Source organism: Miniopterus natalensis, chromosome 12 (assembly GCF_054644295.1).
Source record: "Miniopterus natalensis isolate mMinNat1 chromosome 12, mMinNat1.hap1, whole genome shotgun sequence".
In the NCBI taxonomy this organism is placed as follows: Eukaryota; Metazoa; Chordata; class Mammalia; order Chiroptera; family Miniopteridae; genus Miniopterus; species Miniopterus natalensis.
The window spans coordinates 24,623,624-24,644,737 of NC_142092.1; the positions used below are offsets into that span (position 1 = coordinate 24,623,624).

General features: G+C 36.7%; 1 protein-coding gene across 2 annotated transcripts in view; it reads right to left on the bottom strand.

Annotated features, from left to right (window-relative positions):
• Window positions 1–21,114, bottom strand: part of LURAP1L (leucine rich adaptor protein 1 like) — a 165,116-nt gene that overhangs the window by 103,092 nt on the left and 40,910 nt on the right. The window contains exon 2 of one of the 2 annotated variants that reach the window (XM_016223518.2): window positions 16,916–18,627. The exons of the other annotated variant lie outside the window; for it this stretch is intronic. Coding sequence (XP_016079004.1) covers window positions 18,253–18,627 — 375 coding nt within the window. The 3' untranslated portion in view covers window positions 16,916–18,252. Of the gene's footprint in view, window positions 1–16,915; window positions 18,628–21,114 lie in introns of those variants that run through there. 2 annotated transcript variants of the gene reach the window in all.

Genomic DNA, 21,114 nt, shown 5'->3' on the forward strand with positions numbered 1-21,114 from the left:
TACGGTTTCTAGGTTGTAAAAGCAGGAGTTACTCTCTTGACACTAGTATCATCCCGGTAGAGACTATGAACGATTTAATTTTCTCTTCTCTCCTTCTCCAGGCAACATCTAGATTCTTTTCTAGCTCTTAACAGTTCTCTTCCATAAAATAAAGTTCACCTGAGAACAAGAATTAAAGGAATTGGGGGTGGGGGAAGAAAGTAAGGATACTACATACAGGGGTGGCCAGAAGTAGGTTTACAGTGTGAGTCCTGCAAAACAGAGTTTATTGTTGTATTATTATTTATTAATTATTGTATTATTTCTTTGTATTAAAACTGTAAACCTACTTTTGCCTAGCACTGTACATTTAAAGCCACTTGGTGGGTAAGAAAACACACCAGAGTCATATGTTAAATATGGATTAGCGCTTTGGTTACTCAAGTATTTAATATTGCCCATAAGTTGTTAGTAGTAGCGTTTTTGGCTAAGAATTGCATGATCCTCTTCTCTTCATTACCTAAGCCAATCGTGAAATTACATGGGCAATGAGACTTTAAAGTTGTTTTACTATTTTATTTCCATATCTCAAATTCTTAATGGTCATGGACTCCCTTTAGGCTATAAGGCTTTTCATAATCTTGTCCCAAACACTTCAGCCTCATTTCCTACCACTTGTACCTCAGTATGGCACCTAAGCATATTGAATGCCTCCCATATCACTAAACCCTATCACCCATTCCTAATCACATGATGATAAATACCTCGTCACTGCTGTAATCTTGTAAGAATCATTCCTGGGGTCATCTTCCCCCTAGATGTTATCCCCAATATTTTTAAATACCTTGCTAATGTCATCCTACCAGTCCCTTTGCTTGCTGATATATAGTCCATCTGATACAATTGTCACAGTATGTTTGACCATCTGCCTTTTCTCCTATTGCTCAAACACTACACTGTATTAAAGAGTGTCTGGCATTTTAGAGTAGGTGTTGAAAATTGTGAAATAAATGAGTGAATAAAAGTCACTCACCACAGTATAATAGAATTACAGCTCTAACCCCACAATTCATAATATAGGTCCAGATAGTTTAAAAATAAAGAACCAACACATTTGTTTGCCTGTTTTTAATTAAGCAAACTCTTTAAAATCCAATAACTTCATAATGTGGATTCAATCTGAGCTCTCCTTGTAGCTAGTTCTAAACCTGGGCTGGTTCCATCAGGTTTTAAAATGGAATGGCGTAGTGTTGTTTAGAGAGATTAAAGTGAATCTTCAGACATAATCTTTGAAGGAAACACTAAGTATGTTCCATTCCATTCTGATGAATCAGATTATGCATAATGCATTCAATGCCAGAAGTCAGCAAGCAAAGCTTAGATTTTATTACCACTATGTCATGATGTATATAAAGGAGGTTCTCACAGCTTTTTATGCAAAACCCCATCCATTTCCTGGAGCACAGGGATGCAGAATCCACAATTCTATGTTTTTTCTCTGGAACCCTTACTGGGAACAGAGATGAGTAAAAACATAAACATCTGGCCTTCAGATCATCAGAAATAAGGAGAGATATGCTTTTCTCCTCCTTTGTCAGTTACCTATAGTTTTAAATCCACTTGAATTAATCTATAAAGGAATAACTAAGATGAAAGCCACTTTTGTAGCATAATTGTAGTGAAATTTAAAAGCACATCTAAGTTTTGGTAAGGCAGTGGTTTTTAACCTTTCTCTCTGTCATAAACCTCTGAGAATTTGAAGAAAGTAGTGGTCTCTCTCCTCACAATAATGTATTCACACACAGTTTTGCATCAGTTAAAAATACTCATGAATTTACTCCCTTCCATGCCAATACATGAACCCTCTTTGAATCTCATAGTAAGACTTTGGCCTAGACAGCTTCTGGTAATGGGGTTGGAGTGATGTGGTTGCACAAATCCTTCCACATATAATCATTATAAAATCTGGTCAAAATATTAAATACAGCTATTTAAAGGCATTGGAAAGAGCCTAACATCATACAGAAGCTGGAAGAGAGTATACCCTTAGAAATCTGAAACTGTAAATTATATCAAAAAAATCAGTATATATATTTTTCTTTAATGAATAAAAATAATCTTAGGTCTAGTGTATAAGTCCCTAGGATTGGGAAAACAGATTTCCTTGAAACCCTGCTGTGGAAAATCTGCAATTAGGATGCCAGATCACTAAATATAAAAAACCAGCCGGTGCTGCTGAAGGTACATGAGGCCTGCAGTAAAACCAACTTTATTTAAGCCACAATATTATTGAGAATCCGTGTTGGCTCTAAAGATGTCTAGCTTTAAGGAAGGCTATAACTCCAAATTCCTAATTTACAAAACAATTAAATTAAGGGGTGATGCTTCTCTTTTCAGAAACTGACATTACAGAATATACGTTTCTCTGCAGATACTGTGGTTATTTAAACATCTATCTCTTTTTAATTCCTAAACTAAGAGTCAATTTTATCTGCCTGGCTGTGGCAGTCCACTAGTGGGAAGGTGAATCACACATAATTTTAGTTTCTCAGCTACTCATAGAGCTAGCATTGTAGCAGGATGGATGGTTTAAGGCAACGTGCTGCTTTGGATGACAGTGATGAACCTGGTATGCAGATGCTGAATTTGTGTTAGTGATGGCAATGTCTAGATACTGGTGCAGGCGATGTTACAGTCGTATGTCTTGGGTGGCAGCATGATGTAATGTAAAGGACACAGAAGTCTTCCGTGCTAAATTGAGCTGATACCATTAGTAGCTCTGTTGTCTGTTGGCTTTATGATCTTGGTTACACATTGAGATACTTTCCCTGCCCTCTGATAATTTCTTCATCTGTAAGATGAAGCAGTGATATCTCTCTAAAGTCAGTAAAAATAAATCAATCAATAAAAGAGCTTCCCTATAGCGCTGCTTTCTGTGGAATACTGCGGAACCATGTCATAAATAAAGTAGGAAGTATGTTTCTAACAGTTAAATAATGCTGTCTGATTTACTCCTAATACAGCATTCAAAGATAAGTTTCAACTTAATGCATGAGAAAACAGTTTTGCAGACTGATGATACAGCTTGCAAGAGGAACCTTCAGATTGAAACTTAGAACAGCTGACTATAAGTCTAAAGAACGTCTCACCAGAATATAGGAACCTCACACAATAATGTAAATTTGATGTTTCCCATAATAAACAACCTAAAATTTAATTCATGAAATCTAATCTGTAAAAATCAAATCAAACAATGTATATGATAATAAATTATAAACTATAAAACAGTAGAGATACGTGGACCAGTAATCAAGGTTTCAACATGTGCTATAAAATCTAAGTCTTCACACTTAAAATAACCTTTTAAAAAATATAATACACCTGTTGTTGTTTTTTACTTTTTTTACCTTTAATATAGACAATAATCTACTTAACCATAAGAAAAGTATCAATAAAAATGGGAAAAGATAAACAGTGTAGTCATAGAAGAAAAATGAATGGCCCATTAGGATGAACAGATGTTCAACTTCACTAAATATTAAGGAAATAGAATGAAAAAATAACAGTGAAAAATAATTTTTAAACTAAACCAAAAAGTTAAAATGTGATGTAATATCCAGAGTAGGTAAATGTGTTGGAAAATGGACTCTTTAATGGACTGATTAATTGGTACAACCTAGTAAAAGGGTAATTTGGCAAGCCTTTGAAAGTTATCTTTAAAAATGTAACTGCAGTGTTAACGTACTTCATAATACAAATAGGAAAAACACCACAATAATGCACACAATAAATTTCTCATGGGCACGTATTTCTTGACAAAGTTGCAGTCATTCTTAATAAACAGTATGAATAATTGTAACTTTATATTTAATAAAAATGTTTTTATTTTACTGTAAACTTCATGATGATAATAATAATTATTAATAGTTGTATTAACAATATCAGTTCCAGTGCATGTAGTACTATTTAATTAACATGTCCCTACTGGTAGATATTTAGGTTATTTCTATGTCACTAGTTTAATGTCTTGGTAAACATCTTGGTACTTAACGGCTTTCTCTTCCCTTGGGATTATTTTCTGTAGTTCTTGTTCTCAAATCTTTTAAATTTAGTTACTTTCAAATTGTAAAGAATAATACACATTTACTTGGACATAAGCAATTATGTGTACCAATATATTTTTGAAGATTTGGAGAATAAACAAAATTGACCTTATTTTTGGTCACTATTTAATTACCACTAAGGTTACTTTCTCATATGTTTTATTAATTGAGCACCCCTTTTTGAAATTTTCATGTCATTTACTTACTGGGATGTTGATGACTTTTTCTGATTATATTCTTTTTAAAAAAATATATATCTTTTATTGACTTCAGAGAGAGGAAGGGAGAGGGAGAGAGAGAGAAAAACATCAGTGATGAGAGTCACTGATTGGCTGTCTCTTGCACACCCCCGACTGAGGATCAAGCCTGCAGGTGGGGCATGTGCCCTGACCTGGAATCGAACTGTGATCTCCTGGATCCTAGGATGATGCTCAGCTGCTGAGCCACGCCCGGTTGGGCTAATTATGTTCTTTTATTAGGCCATTTGATGTAGTTATTCTCCTCAAATTTACTAATCTTTTTCCTAATTTCAGTTCTAACTTTTACATATAAAGTGTTTCATTATTTTAATATCTGATTTTTATGCTAATATATTTAAGTTTAAATGTTTCCTTCTCTAGCTCTCTTGTAGTTATTTTTAAAGTAACACTAATACACATGAGATTTATTTTGCTTTGTAGTGTGAGTTGTTGGTCTAAAACAGATTTTTGTCTTCAGATTCCTAACATGATTTATTTCAGTGTCATTGATTAAATAAACTAATTTTCCTATTGTTTTCTGATACTTCTTTTATAAATATTAAATTTTAATCTATAATTTCATCCATTCCAGGAAATCTTGGTTTTTCTACCAGCAACACATTGTTTTCATTATTAAAGCCCTAAAAGGTTTATTATATGGTAGGAAGAGAGAGAGAGAAACATCGCTGTGAGAAAGAAACATTGATTAGTTCCCCCCTGTACACACCCTGCCTGACCAGGGATCGAACCTTTGCCCTAGGTATGTGACCTGACTGGTAATTGAACCCATAGCCTTTTGGTGTATGGGATGACACTCCCAACCAACAGAGCCACCCGGCCACGGCTATAGCAAATTTGCAAATTTTTAAGTACCAAAGCATGTGGTATGGTCAGTGACTACTACAGGTTAACAGAAAAGTTGACTGCTACCTGGAGAAGATAGATCTTCAAAGATGAATGGATTTGGATGTATAGAGAGCAGAAAGAAAGGCATTCTTCATGGAGGAAAAAAAGCAAAGGCATGGCTATTTTATTTTCAAGGCATATTCAGAGAATAGGCAGATCAGTCTTCAAGGTGAAAACAGTGGGTGCTTTCCTTTCCCTGGATCATATTTCTCACTTCTCTGCTCATGAGCCATGCCTTTGCTGGTCTTTAGAACTGCCTATCTTGTTGATAACAGCCACTCTAACAGGTGTGAGCTGGTATCTCATTGTAGTTTTGATTTGCATTTCCCTAATTGCTGGTGAGGTTGACCATCTTTTCATATGTCTATTGGCTGTTCGTAAGTCTTCTTGGGAGAGGTGTCTGTTCAGGTCCTATGCCCACTTTTTTATTTTGTTGTTTGTTTATTTGGTGTTGAGTTTTATGAGTATTTATTTAGGAAATTAAACCTTTGTTGGAGCTACTGTAGCTACTGTTTGTAAATATCATCTCCCACTTGGTTGGCCTCTTTGTTTTTTGTCAGTTTCTTTTGCTGTGCAGAAGCCTTTTAGTTTGATACAGTCCCACTCATTTATTTTTGCCTTTACTTCCAAGACAAGCAATAACAAATGTTGGAGAGGTTGTGGAGAAAAGGGCACCCTCATTCATTGCTGGTAGGAATGTAGACTAGTACAACCACTATGGAAAGCAGTCTGGTGATTCTTTAAAAAATTAAGAATAGAGCTACCACACTACCCAGCAATCCTTCTCATGGGTATATACCTGAGAAACTTGAAAACACGTATTCACAAAGATATACGCAGCCCTATTTCACTGCAGCATTATTCACAGTGGCCAAGTCATGGAAACAACCAAAGTGTCCCTCGATAGAGGACTGGATAAAGAAGGTGTGGGACATGTACACAGTGGAATACTACTCATCCATTAGAAAGAAGGAAATACTGCCATTTGCTACAACATGGATGGATCTTGAAAATACTATGCTAAGTGAAATAAGTCAGCCAGAAAAAGCTAAGAACCACATGATTTCACTCATATGTGGGGTATAAAATGAAACTCATGGACACAAACAGCAGTGTGGTGGTTGACAGAGGGAAGGGGGTGGGGGTGAAGGGGGTCTTAATATATGGTGAAGGGAGAAAATACGAATTTGGGTGGTGGGCACATAGAGCAATGTGCAGATCTTGTAACATAGAAACCCACACCTGAAGCCTATATATTAACCATTGCCACCCCAATAAATTTAATAACGTGTTTGTTTAAAAAAAAAAGAACTGCCTAATGTTTTGCATAGTGGATTGTTTCCCCTCTTCCCAGTTTGATTCCAAACCTCTTTCCCCTGGTTTCCTTTGTCAAGGTTGCAGTTTTAGCTTTGTATTCTGATTTACTTTCTAATGTGGTCTCTTTCTGATTATCTCCCTGCCCTTTGGACCTTGGTTGTTTAGCATGATTTGTAGCTTTGTAACTTATCATGGGGTTTACTGTTGACCTTTATTATTAAGAAAATCTTTAGTAAGAATTTTATTATCTGGTTTATCCCTTAAATCTATATGACATTCCTAATCTTTTTGCTCTGTCCATTGGGAAGGAAGTCTGCTCTGACTTTGCAGAGCTGATATTGGGCAAATGAAGCTTTTGAATGCTTAGGGAGGAAATTACTCTGAAGTAGAAGGCTCTTAAAGGGAGTGTGCTATAGTGTAGAACTATAACTATGACTAAAAGGACATTTTAGAAAAATAACTGACTAAAAGGACATTTTACATAAGAAAATATGTTTTATAGTTATTTCTTCAAAATTAATCTTATGTGAAATATGAAATAGGGTAGACTTCCATAATTAGAAACAGAAGCCTCTGCAAAAATGTGTAAGTATTTGCATGAGTAAAAGAAAGAATGGATCACAGTATTTATTTAAAAGTGAATTGTTTAACTTAAAACAAAACCTAGTAATTCCCAGTTACCAAATCACAGTGATCCCAGCAATTAGTTATTCGGATTTCCCTGGAGAACTCTTAAGATCCAGTCTTGTGGTGAAAACTATAAATTTTTTTGTATTTCAGTTCTCAATTCCTGAGTAAAAGCCTTGAAATTGAATTCTTAAGGCCTTCAAAGTCTGTAAGTTCAAATGTGTTACTCATCAAACATAAGAACCTGAAGTGGAAAAAGAACTGTTATTTTACAGTGATTATTTTTATTTTTCCAAAACAGCATTCGATGGACCCAACTTGTCTAACTTCTCAAGTTCTTTGACATTTCTAATTAGTTGGTCATCTTGGAGTGCTGAGATTTCATAGATCTGCCAGTCTTTCAGAATTTGAAGTTATTTGCATTGTGCCTCTCATTAACTCAAGTGGGAGCCCCTAGTCATCAATTTAATAGAACTTTCTGGCAAATATTTAATCCTGGAACCATGCCAATGAAAATCCACAAGAATTTTAATGTTCTAAAGTTCTGTGGGTAGTAAGAATTTTGAAGAAGGCAGAGTCACAATATATTTTTGGTAAATCATTTGGTGAACTTCTACTGAATTAAAATGATTTCTCTGATTAATGGTATATGTGACTGTAACTGGTATCACTACCATTCATTTTGTTACCTGTTATCTTTTCACTGATTGATTTGACAAACCTAGAAGGAAAAGTAGGTCAGATATGGTACATTTTTAACTGCACTCTTACTTATATTGGCTTTGTTTTTCTTTCTGTAATCTACCAAAGCAAGTCTTATATCTGTAAGGGACCTGAAATAAGAAAGTGACACATTATATATAAATATTTCTTTTCCATTTTTGAAATGTAGCTCCAAGTGAAATTTGAGACGGCAGATTAACAATGTTTTAGAAAGTCTGGATGACAAGAATTTTCTGTGCACTTTGGTTGGTTTCCAGAAACTAAGATTGAGAAAACAATCTGAATTTAGCATCTTCTCATCATTTTAGAGACTTGACCATTACTGTAAAACATGTACTATAAAGGCAAAAACTTATTTTGCTTAAAAAAAAAATCCCCAGATTTATTAGCTGTATAATGATGACTCTGAGGACAGAAGAAAAACAACTGTTTTTAGTTTGTGTAATTCACTGCTGGCACTATTAACAGTCCTAAAAAAATGCAAGTTGCACTTTTAATGCCTTTTCTTGCAAGAGTTTTACAACTGCCATAGGAAATAGGATGTCAGAAGCTCAAATTCAGGAGTGGTTTATATAAACAACTCAAAGTCAACAAAAGGTTTTCCAGAAACCCTTGTCAGGTTTCTGCATACAGCTTATTCGCCAAAATTTTGTCTCCTAGCCATGGCTAGCTACAAGGGTGGCTACAAATGCAACAGTTTTACTTCTGCAGCCTCTATAAAGGAGGTTGTCAGCATCTATAGAGAAGTTGTTTGGAAATGATTATTGGATTGGTCATATAGCAGTGTATGTACCTAAATTATATTCCCTATGATGGGCCAGTCTTACTTTCTTCCTCCTTAGATATAAACAGATTCCTTTACTTAATTATTATAATGTCAGTAACGTAATTTATTAAGTGTTGCCATGTATAAGGTAGTATTCCAAGTACTTTCTAAATACTGATTCTCCAACAAGTCTATGAGACAGGCTTCATTATGCCCATTTTACAAATGAGAAAACCAAGGCACTTCTCTGTTCATGCATCTCAGGAATTGGCAGAAGAGAAACAATCTGAAACCAGTGCCTTTTACACACTTTCTACCACCTCTTAATTGCAGCTTAATGACTATCCAATATCAGTCCTTAAATGTCTTACTTTTCCAAAACTCTTTATATTTTAAATGGAGTTTGTTATTTTTGTTTATTGGGGCATGTATGGATGGGATAATTTTCTGAAACATTTAAAAAGACAACTTGGCTGCACTATCATATGATACAAGTTGCTCAAAATCCCTCATTTTTCTTATGCAAAGTGATAGATTATGTTCTCTTGCAGTTCTTCAAGACCTAACACATATAATCTCTGAATTAAAAAAAACCCCACAAAACTCTAATCTTTGAGGGTCTAACAGAATAGTTACCCCAGCCCACTTTTTATGACTGATAAAATTTTCAGATTGAGAGGCATCACTAATCTGTTTGCAAAGAATTTTCAATAAAAAACACAAAGATAATGCTTTGAGAGGAACACAAAGGGACAGGAAGCTGGAAGGCATCGGTGATAAAGGAGTAAGAGATTTTATGACTTCTCACATATATTCCTTTGCATGAGAAGGAAAAAATGTGAAGTTGATAGCTAAAACTATATTTGATTTGTAGGTGGATTTGGCTGATGTAAAAATAATTGTAGTAAGTTACTCTGAGAATAACCTAAAAACATGAAGAAGGCAGCATTTCCCTACTGGCACACAATTCCTCATTAGTTAAGTATGAAATAATGCAGGCTCTGACAATTCTTCCTCCCACGAGAGACACACAGGTTCTGAGCACGGTGCTAACAGCTTGAAAGATGCCAGCTTTGGGCAGTGTTTGGAATCCAGCACTCTAAATACAGGTGGATGTGATAGGATCCCAGCACTGGCTCTGGCTTAGCTTGACCAAACCGTAGAGTAAGCATGCTACACAATGATCCAGAATGATAGGGGAGAAGATTTGAAAGAGTGTGTGTTTATTGGGAGTGTTCTACTAAACATTTAATCAATGATGACTGTGATTACATAGAAATAGTGTAAGGATTGATGCACCAGTCAATAAAATCCAAATAGAAACTATATACTGTTGTGCAAGGCATTAGAACCCTGTGAAAATCCAATTGGGTCTACTTCCTTTTCTCTCCTTCTATCATACCTCTATCATATTTTTCTGTACTTAGCCTGAGAAATTCTTCTGCTTTGCAAAACTGGATTTAAATCTTCCAGACTTAAATGATATTGGACCATACCAAAGGCATACTGGCTATAAATATAACTGCCTGCCGACAAATACTCTTTTGACATCGCAAGCTAAGAAACGACGCTTTGAGTTAAGTATAATATTTTTGTGCTATAATCTGCAAACTGTGAGAAGTTTTGGAGTCTGTAAAGCTTAAGTTAAAATCTTAGATCTGACCATTACTATTTGAACAAACTTGAGTAATTTATTTAGAGATTAACCAAGGATAGAGATAGCATGGGTTTGCTACCATACCTGAGGTCATCAGACTCCTCCAGCAGAACAGTATTTCATGTGATGCAGTTTCTGGTATTCAGTGTCTGGAATTAATCTAAGAAATATATTTTTGCTCACTTGTGAATTTAAACTGATTCTGTTCAGTAAACCCATTTTTTTTGGAACAGGTAACAAGTGAGTACTATGTTAGCAAGAAATCTATTGACAAACTCTAAACCATCAGTTTATTGGAATTATCTTAAATAGTTCTCTTGGAAAATTGTTCAGGATTAAAACACAGTTTAATGGTGGTAAATAAGATTTATGCAGAAATAATTGTATTATACTATGTCTCTCTTACTAATGAAGTGATGCATAAGATAAACCTCCTTAAGATATACTTTTGATATACTCCCAAGGATATAATTTAGTGATTTTTGCATTAGTTCAACCATACCTCTTTCCACATTGGACCATGCTGCTTATTTAGCATCTATCATACTATTTCATAACTGCTTTCTTTATTTTTCTTTAGATTATAAGGTCCATGTGGGCAAGAAACATCTCTTTTTGACATAAATAACTAAAAATATTTAGAACAATTTTTTTTTTGGCTGTGGTTCGGGTGGCATTGAAAATAAAGAGAAGAGGAGGCAGTGTTACTGGCTACAAATTCATTTTATTGAAACTAATAATTATAAGTACTTTTATAATATCCTTTTTTGACAGTACAGAAAATGTACTTGAAACTTAACAGCTCCTCAAACAAACGGCCACCAAATAACAAACACTTCAAGGTACAGTAACTCTGAGTTATGAATCACTGAAGAAATAAGCAAATGAATATTATCTTATGGAAATTAAAATGCCCAGTTTTAAAAAATGGCCACTTGCTCACTTAACCAGTGTGCTGGAAGATCACAGGGCACACAGCTGATCCGCCCGTGTGAAATGGTTCAGGTCACCCTCCTAAGTGTGTGCTTCTCAGGAAGATACACTTTCAGGGCTTCCTCCCAGAGCAGAGGCTGATAGTGGTGTCACTTTAGCTGTTAGGAGCCCAGGAATATTTACAGAATTCATCATGTTTATTCATGAAGTCAGAAGGGATAGGAGTTTGATCCCACAGCAGTTATCTTAAAACATTGTGAAAATTGTGGGCAGTTGGCCAAATCTTAATATAGCCTCTCTCTTATAATTTAGCCCAGAACCTCTCCTTGTTCAGGTATGTATTTTCTTCTTTGGCAGTAAAAAAAAAAACATAGAATAAAGCAGAGAAAGACATAGGTAGAGGCATTGTATTTGTAAGGTAATACAAGGTAACATTCACAGGTTTTGAGGATTAGAATGGAGAAATCTTTGCAGATCAAAGTTCACTGTCTGGACCACCACAGTGCATATCCATCTCATATGAAAATTACATTCACCCTATTCCAAGATTTCCAAATGTCCCAACTCAATGTATTAAGTATCAACTTTATTTAATCTAAAATTTCATTTAAAGCTCATCATCTCAAAGTCCTACACTTCATCTAAATCAAGTATGGGTCAGGCTCTGGGTATAATACACTCCGAGGCAGAATCCCTCTGCATGTGCAAACCTATGAAACTCAAGAAACAAGTTATCTGCTCCCAAAATACAATGGTGGGACAGGCATCAGATACCAGTTAGAGATATTTCTATTCAAAAAGGGAGAAAGGGGGAAAAAAAAAGGGTCATAAGTCAAGCAACTTTAAAATGCAATTGAGACATCAACATTAGGCTTTAAGACCTGGGAATAATCCTCTGTGGTTTTCAGCTCTGTCCTCTGGATTTATGACTCTTGCCTCTGAGGTTGAGGATCTGCCCTTTTAGTCATGTTCCATTTTTCATCAGGAGTCGTATGTATTTGCAGCTGAGTAGTTTTACTAGCCTGTCTCCTAACTTTGGGATTTGGGGAGGTTCTATAGCCTCTTTTCATTTTGACCTCTCAATCCCTTCCAGTCCAAGCTGGCAATGTTTCTACTAGTATAAAATTTTCAAGGCCCATATGAGTCTCCTGTGTATGTCACAGGAATTCTCCCCATTAGACAAGAAGCTCCTTCACAGGCATTTCTTAGACAGTCATATCTTTATTCTCATGTTTTGCTGACATGGTTGAGGGGGTTCCTGAATCACATGCCTAATACCTTTAAAGCGACTTCTCTGTGACTGAATACTTGGCCCTTCTCAGCCTTTGGAGACATTAGAAAAAGGTTGTCCAGGCACACTCTTGGCTTTCTATCCAGAACATTTTTTCTTGACAGTGATGTTCCTCATTTTAGTGTCTTTTAAAAATCTGTATAGCCAAGAACATTTCATTTCAAGTCCTGCTTCTTTTTTGATTAAGTTCTTCCCTCTTCCTTATATCTTTGCTCTTACATTTGACTATAAGAAGCAGGAAGAAAGCAAGCCACATCTTTAACCACTTTGCTTGGGAATCTCCTCAGAAAAATAGCCAAGTTCATCAATTACAAGTTATGCCTTTCATGTAACTGTAGGACACAGTTCTGCTAAACTTCCTGCTACTATGTAACAAGACTTCTTTTTCTTCCAGTTTCCAGTAATATGTTTTTCATTTGCTTCTGAGCCCTTACCAGCAGTGCTTTTACTGCCCTTCCTACCAGTCATCATCTTGTGATGATTTAAGTATTCTCTAAGACAGCATAGATTTTCTCTTCTGTGCTTCTCACTTCCTCTGGCTCTTAATTAGCAGAGGCATTCAAATCCATATTTCTGCTAATAGTCTATTCAGAGCAATCTAGGTTTTTTCTATCATGCTCCTCAAAATTCATTCAGTATTTACCCTTTACTCAATTCCAAAGCCACTTCTACATATTTAGACATCTGTTAAAGCAGCATCCTACTTCAGTTCCCAAAATCTGCGTTAGTTTCCTATTGCAACATTAACAAACTATTACAAACTTAGTGGCTGAAAACAACACTAATTCATTATCTTATATTTCTGGGGGTCAGAAGTCCAAAATGGGTCTCACTCAGCTAAAATCAGGTGTCAGTAGGGCTCTAGGGGATATCTATCTTTGCCTTTTTCAGCTTCCAGAAGTTTCTTGACTCATGGCTCTTCTACTGTCACAGCCGGAAGTGTAACATATTCACACTGCTGCCTCTCTCTCTTACAGGGTATCTTATATATACATTGGACCCACTTGGATAATCTAGGGTAATCGTCCCATCTCAAGATCCTTAATCACATCTGCAAAGTTCCTTTTGCCATGTAAGGCATTCACAGATTTCAGGAATTAGGACATGGCCATCTTTGAGAAGGTGGAGCATTACTTTCTGTACCAGAGAACGATACTATATAAATGAGGTTTTTAAAAGGAGAGTTTATACCTTCCTTCTTTTTGCATTACCTGAACCTAGCACAGTTATTGCCTGCTACCTAGAAGGCACTCAGTAAATGCTTAGTAATTGTTTTAGTAAAAATAACATGTATTTGGCATTTGCTATGTGGCAGACACTCTTCTAAGAGATACAGCAGTGAACAAAACAAAGTTCTTATTCTCATGGACCTTGCATTCTGGTATGGGGACTTACAGAGTACATATGCTAAATAGTATTAGGTGGTGATATGAAGAAAAATCATCCAGGGTAAGTGTAGAATATGCCAGGTGTGCTATGTAAGAAACCCTGTCAAACAAGGTGCCATTTGATTGGAGACCAAAAAGAACTGGGGAATCAATACTTAGAAATTTGGGGAGAGCATTTCAGAAAGAAAAATGGTGATGAGGTAGGGGCATGCAGGGGTTTTGAGACTTTTAAGGAATAGTAAGAATGCAGATGAAGTTCACAATGAGGGGAGAGGGTGGAACAAGATGAGGTTAGGTAGAAAGGTGACAGGTTGTATAGTATTTTGTAGTCTGTGGTAAAGAGTTGGATTATACTCGGAGATGGAAGTACATTACGGGGTTGAAACAGGCTGGCAAAAATCTGACTTGTATTTTAAAAGATTATTCTGGTTGCTGTGTTGATTACTACCTGCAGGAAGGTAAAGGTGGAAGCAAGGAGACAAGACAGGGCTGTTGCAGTGGTGCTGGGGAGAAATGCTGACTTGGGTTAGAGTGGTAGCAGTGGTAATATGAGAATTTGTAGCTTATTCTGTGTTGTTTTTTTCCCCCTAAAGTAGAGCTCATTTGATTTGCATGATGGATGGGTTGTGGTGTGAGAGAGAGCAGTTACAAATGACTGCAAGGATTTGGGCTGAGCATTTGAGTGGAGGCACCGTTTGCTGAACTGGGGAAGACTACAGAACATGAACAAAATTTCAGTTTTGGATATGTTTACATTGAGATGCTTATCAGACAGTAAGTAAAGATACTGTAGGGTCTGATGGACATGGGAGACTTGAGTTCAAGGGAGAAGCTGGGGCTAGAGATACACTTAGGAATCTCAGCACCGAGGTGACACTGAAGGCTGTAGAGCTGGATGAAATCCCTGGGGAGCCATTTAAGAATAGGAGTGGTGCCAGCATTGAGCAGACCCACTCCTTTTTGAAGGTCAGGAATCTGAGGAGAAACTAGCAAGAGAGTATGCTAACAAGCAGGCAGTGGGGAATGAGGGGACCCAAGAGACAGTGAGGTCCAGGAGGCCAAATGAAGTCAGTCTTTTAAGAAAGGAGCGATCACCCTTGACCCAGCAGCTCATTTGGTTAGAGCGTCATCCCAATAATGCCATGGCTGCAGGTTTGATCCTTGGTCAGGGCACATACAAGAATCAACCAGTGCATGCATAAATAAGTGGAACAATAAATCGATGTCTCTCTCTCTCCCTTCCTCCCTCCCCCCTTCTCTACCTCCCTCCCTCCAATTTCCTCTCTCTTTCTAAAATCAATACATTTTTTAAAATAAGAGTGACAAAATGTGTTTGCTGCTGCTGAGATGTCAGTAAGCTGAGTACCTCAAAATAATCACCTATTTTGACATCATGGACGTGATTGTGTTTTGATGGGAGCTGGGGATACAAATGCCTGATCGAAGTTATTCATGGAACTCCAAGGACCTTTATAATCCGCCAAACAGCAAAGAATTCTTACTGCATTTCTAAACATTGACAAATACTTAAAACTATGCTATGGAATTTGGGGCTGACTGGTAGTATAAATATTGGAGCTCCTTTGAAGTTTAGTCAAGACTTCTAAGTTAGTCATTTAGAGCTCATTTCTTTGCAAAACTCAAAATGTACTAGCTTTAGTTGTCTGAATTCCTTACCTTCAATTATCTCCCTCTCATTTTTCTAGAAAAATAGATTAATGTAACTGAGGAAAATTCCATTTTCCTGGGAGAACACAACTCAGTCCACACAGAATAGTTTGAAAGCTTTTCTGCTTTAACATTTTTACCCCATTTCCTTATGGTGCTGACAGAGATCAAACATCAGATGCTGCAGGTCAGACATTAGTTATGGGGATTCTTTAGTTGAAAATGCATTTGTTCTCTTGAGACCAGTGAATATGTTAGTAATTAATTAGTGTTGTTTAACTGCATATTCTCTTCCTCTTAGTAAAATCAACTATCAAAACATTGTTGGCTTATATATGACTCCATATATCTAAACCACAGACTCTATATTTGGTATCTTTTGGAAAAACGGGCATAACTGTAATGCTCATAAAATATTGAAACTCATAGAGCCAAGAAAAATTCTCCTTAACTACTCTGCCAAAGTTCATTAAAGGTTATTTAAAATATAATGTGTAAAATGAAAACTATTCCACACACTTCTCTCATAGTATCCTCCTGTGCTTTTTCATTTCCTTTCTACAGAAGGGAAATTTATAGGGGGTGTGGGATAGACAAATAGCAGGGGAAGCTGATTGGAAAAAGGAGGGTGTAAAAGAAATTTGCCAGATTGAATTTACAATCTGAAACTGTGATCCGAGAACACAAATCATCTTGCACGTGCCTGGCCTGATCTAGGCAAATGCTTGAGTTTGAAGGTGTTGGAATTTGCCCTTGATACTTCCTACACTCTTGCTCTCTGCCCACTTCCCTCTTACTGGGGATGTTCTTGCAATGGTGCAGACATAGGGTTACATATTTCATTACCCTCTGTTTGAAATTTATCAGTCTTAGTTCTAAGAATGTTTTCTTGGCTAGGTCATATGTGATTAAAACCAAACAAAACAGCAACCAACCAGTCTTTATTAAGTTGAATATAAAAGAAAGCAGAAAGAGTGAAATATATGAGGAACAATTGGCATATGGCCAACTCCCTGATTCACCTATAGGCATAACACTGACGCTGGACATGTGATCTCAAGGAAGGGTTTGGAAGCTCAGTATTGGAAAATGCAGGTCTCCCTTACTGGAAGGAAAATGGTGGCCACTTTTTTCTTTTCATCATGGGCTTATATTTGCTTTCTTATTCATACTTTAACTTCAGTAGTACCAAAAGGTCTACTGAGTGTTCCTGTTAGTAATAAGACATACCCAAGTTCAAATCCCAGCTCTGACACTTACTAGGTGATTTGACCCAGTTGCCTCCCTTCTGTGTGCCTCTTTGCTCAAACATAGAGACAACCCCTACATTATTAAATTGTTGTAAGGAACGTTATGTCAAGAAGTTTGTGAAAAAGGACCAGTGTAAAATATAGACCCTATACATTTTAATTGAAAATTGAATAGTATATGTCCCAGAAACAAACAGTACTTTTGATAAGTGTGTAATAGGTACATAATAACAAAGGAAATTTTGGGGAAACCATGTATTGAATATGGACATTTTTTAGTTATAAATAGGAAGACTTTTTGATTTGTATTGTAAAATATTTTTCAGAAACATGTATCATTACAAAATACAGTTTGATATCTCAATAGATTCACTCACTAGGAATCATTAAGGTAAAAGAAATGTGGAGGATTAATAATATCACATCAAAACTAAATGTTTACCATGTAAGTTATATTTTCATATGTAATTTCAGATAAGAAAGAGATTATTTATCCATCCCAGGATGAAATGGTATCATATAAGTGAGTAGCGATTCCACTTTGCATGTAATATATCTATCTATCCATCCATATGTCTTATCTAAGTTTTTATATATCCTATCGGAATTGCAAAATGCATATGAGCAAATGTCAACAAAATCTCAAAATACAATTAAATTTAAGACCCCTTAACCTCTAATCATCATCATACCTGATCTCAACTATCTTTGAAATTTGGGAGAAACAAATATTGTCATACAGCACAGTCTACAGTTTCAGTTAGAATCATTGATTAGGAAATGCTAATCTACAGGATGAACACGAAGTTGAACTGAACAGATTGCATATAGTTGGGGCTTCTAAATGATGGCCATAAAAGTACATGACTAACAGTATTGTTGATTTTCACACTAGGAAGTTGTGGACTAGAAATAATGCCTGACTTTGTCCCAAGCATTTTGATCAGTATACTGTATAAACAGTAATAAACCTCAGTGGCTTCTACACAATGAAACTTTGAATCACTTAAGAATACAAGCAACAAAATGAGCTATTATCAGACTTTGGTTTATTGTAAAATTTAGCAAAGTTTTTAATGTAATCCCTGACCCCTTGCTCTGAAAACAAAAGCAAAAACATAATTATTGCTTATTCTTTCCCTCCTACTTTATTTGTGCCACTATAAAAGAAGGGAGGGAAAAAAAAATCATTGTAATAAATAAAAATAGAGATGTAAGAGAGAAAGATAAATGATTCCAGATTAGAAGTATTAGGAGCAACAGAAATACCATCAAGCAGTTTCAAAATATGCTTCTTTTTTAAAGGGTGTCATGTAAAAAAGAAATCACACCAAAAATATAGCAGCAGAGAAGAAAGATAAATACAAGTTAATTGCACACCAATCCCATGCAAAAAACTGGGTCATTAGCCAAAGCAGTAGTATTCAGAATCTAATTTGGGATGCTTGTGCAGTGCCTGGGAGTCCCCTATTATGGAGCTGTCACTGAACTGGTCCAAGTCTGACGGGGTCTGATGGCCTGGGACATCATCTACCAAAGTGTCCAGATAGCTCCCTACGGAGATACCATCCAGCCCATCGCTGCCTTCATGTAGGCTATTGTAGCTGCCATGTAAGGAGGTGCTCTGACTCTCCAGTAAACTGCACAGGCTGCCACTGAGACTGCTGCCTCGGCTAGTAATGGTGGCTTTCTCTTCAATCATCCACTTGATGGACTCAATGCTCTCATTGATAACGAGCAACTGGCGCATGAGCCTGGCGTCTGTGGCTCTGAGATTAACCTATGGAGAAGAGGGAGAGAGGAAAGACATTCCAGTTAGTCTACATTCTTGAAAGACCGAAAATCCAGTTGGATTCTGTCTTCTTCAGTCCTTAATTTTAAATTCATAGAATGAATTCACTGGATCTCAGGATGGTTTTGGAAACTGCTGGCCAGTGGTGGGAGTCATAATCAAAGAACTCATTTCCTCCCAGACACATCAGGCTCCAGAAGGGGAAATAAAACTCCCACTGCATCCCTGACCCTGACCAAGATGTCTGGAAATGCCATATTGAATGTTAGGTTCTCAGCTAAAAAACATATTCTCTCTCTGGCCAGATTAATAGTATACGCAAATTCACTTGGGAATATGTGTGTGGATGCTAAGAGGTGGAGAGAGGAGGAATGTGTAAAAATCAAGGAATCATATCATCATTGTAGCAGGGTTTTTTTTGTGTGTCATAATGTGCCAGGCATCATTATAAAAGCTCAGCCTTCATTATAACAACTCTGTACCACAGCTATTATTTTTTTTATAATAATAGATTTGACAGTACAGAAAAGGTTTCTTTATGACTATATCCACATATATAGTACTGAATAATGCTTTTATTTTTAAGAGGACCCAAATTGCTATAATATTCCCTGAATCCAAAAGGGTACTGATATAGTAGGCTGACCTACTTTATAAGATGAAGCATACAGATATTTTCTGTAGGTCCGATTATTTGCTTCAGATATGTCAGGGATAGCCCCAATCAAAATTGGGATATTAGACTCCGAGAAGGTTCTAAAACTCCCCCTAAGTGCCTTCTAGGTGTGTATTTCTTCTGATAGTTCTAAGTTACCTTGAAGATATCTGTCCTCAAAGCCACAAAGCAGAATTTCTTTGTGGGTCTTACACTTCAATGGAACACTAACATCAAGTGTGTGGTGGTTCTGGGGAAGGTGGGGAAAGGGAGGCTGCAAGAAGTCTGATAATTTCCTTTGTTCTTGGAGAAATATGGCTCCTATAAAAAAAGACTCCAGTGCCTGGACTGGGAGGCAGGGACACATGTGGCCACTAGAGGCCCTAGTCACATTCCTTACAGTTTGAAATGGATTCCTGTTCTTTGAGTTGGAGCCTAACCCAAGAGGCTGGGCTTTGCTAATTCTCTTTAAGATCCATGGCTAATTCAAATTTGTGGGTTTCAAGAATTGTCAAAGGCACTCAGTCACAAGTGACTCAAGCCATAAGGGAGAAAGGATCCTATTGTCTTGAAATATATGCATTCATTTTTGTTAAAATATTTCCTGGTTAGGAGTTAATCCATAACTGAAGGCAAACTTTGGATTTAGTGAATGTGAACAAACATTAGGAGAGATGGGATATCTACCAGGGACTTCAAAGATGTAAGGTTCCAGGATAAAATGTATACGTATAAATATAAAAAGCACAAAGTACAATTTTAAAACCCTTAAGTTTGCTAGGATATTCAATAAAGTGACTTGGTGATTTCCTGATCTTCTCTGAGAAATCACTGAAAACAAATTCTTTGGAAGGTATACAGGGAAAATCATTTCTTGGTAAGGTGCTCACGAAAAGAAGGATGTAAACCTAGTAGGTCCTGAGATGCTCTTCTGTTTGTGGTGTCATCTCAGTGACCTTGCAGTAACCTGTTGGGGAAGGAGGCTTTCTGGTAGTTTTTATGTTGCGACTCACCCATATACCCCATGAGCCATCAAGATACTGTAAGACAACAAATATTTACAAATCGGCAACAATTTGCCTAAGTCCACTGAGGAGCCTAGAAAATCAGTATGAGCCAAAGTCTTACAGACTTCTTCAGTTAGGCATCTGTAGCTCACGAAACTCACTGTGTCCACTGCAGGCGTGGTGCAATGTAAATGTGACCATTTCCCGAGAGCTCCCCAGATGAACCACAGCTGCGTTTGTTCACATTCCCACCCTGTCCCATGACGTGTTCCGGCCCATGCTCAGCTCTGGGTGTGTTCCTGTTGTCCCCCTCACTTGAAATACTTTACTTCCTCCCTCTCTAATTCCTCTCCATTCTTAAAGTCCTACTTCGCCTGTCAAGCACTACATGCTGATTCCAGCCTCCTCTGCAGTCCGTTTAGTTTGTATCTCACAGTATAACTTAACTTGGTGCTGTCTTCCATTGCTACCTATTATTGTGCCTTTTAGCTGTTTCTTCAACTAAATTTAAAGTTCTATTTAAGAGAGAAGCCATGTCTTTCATTTCTTTCATCTCTTCACTGTGTGCTAAGCATTGGTTATTCATTTATTTTTTTTTTTAAGAAACAGTCATAAATTTAGGATCTGTAGAAGTTCAGCTCTCAAGATAATAATAATACACATTCCCAGCAACTTTGTCACTCAGGGGTTAAAACATGCTTAGGATCATTTTTCAGCAATATTTGTCTGAGCCACACAGTGGCTGCACCAAATACAATTTTTAAAAATTTCATTGCACAATATGAATAAAAGGGGAGTAGGCTGTGAAGTAAC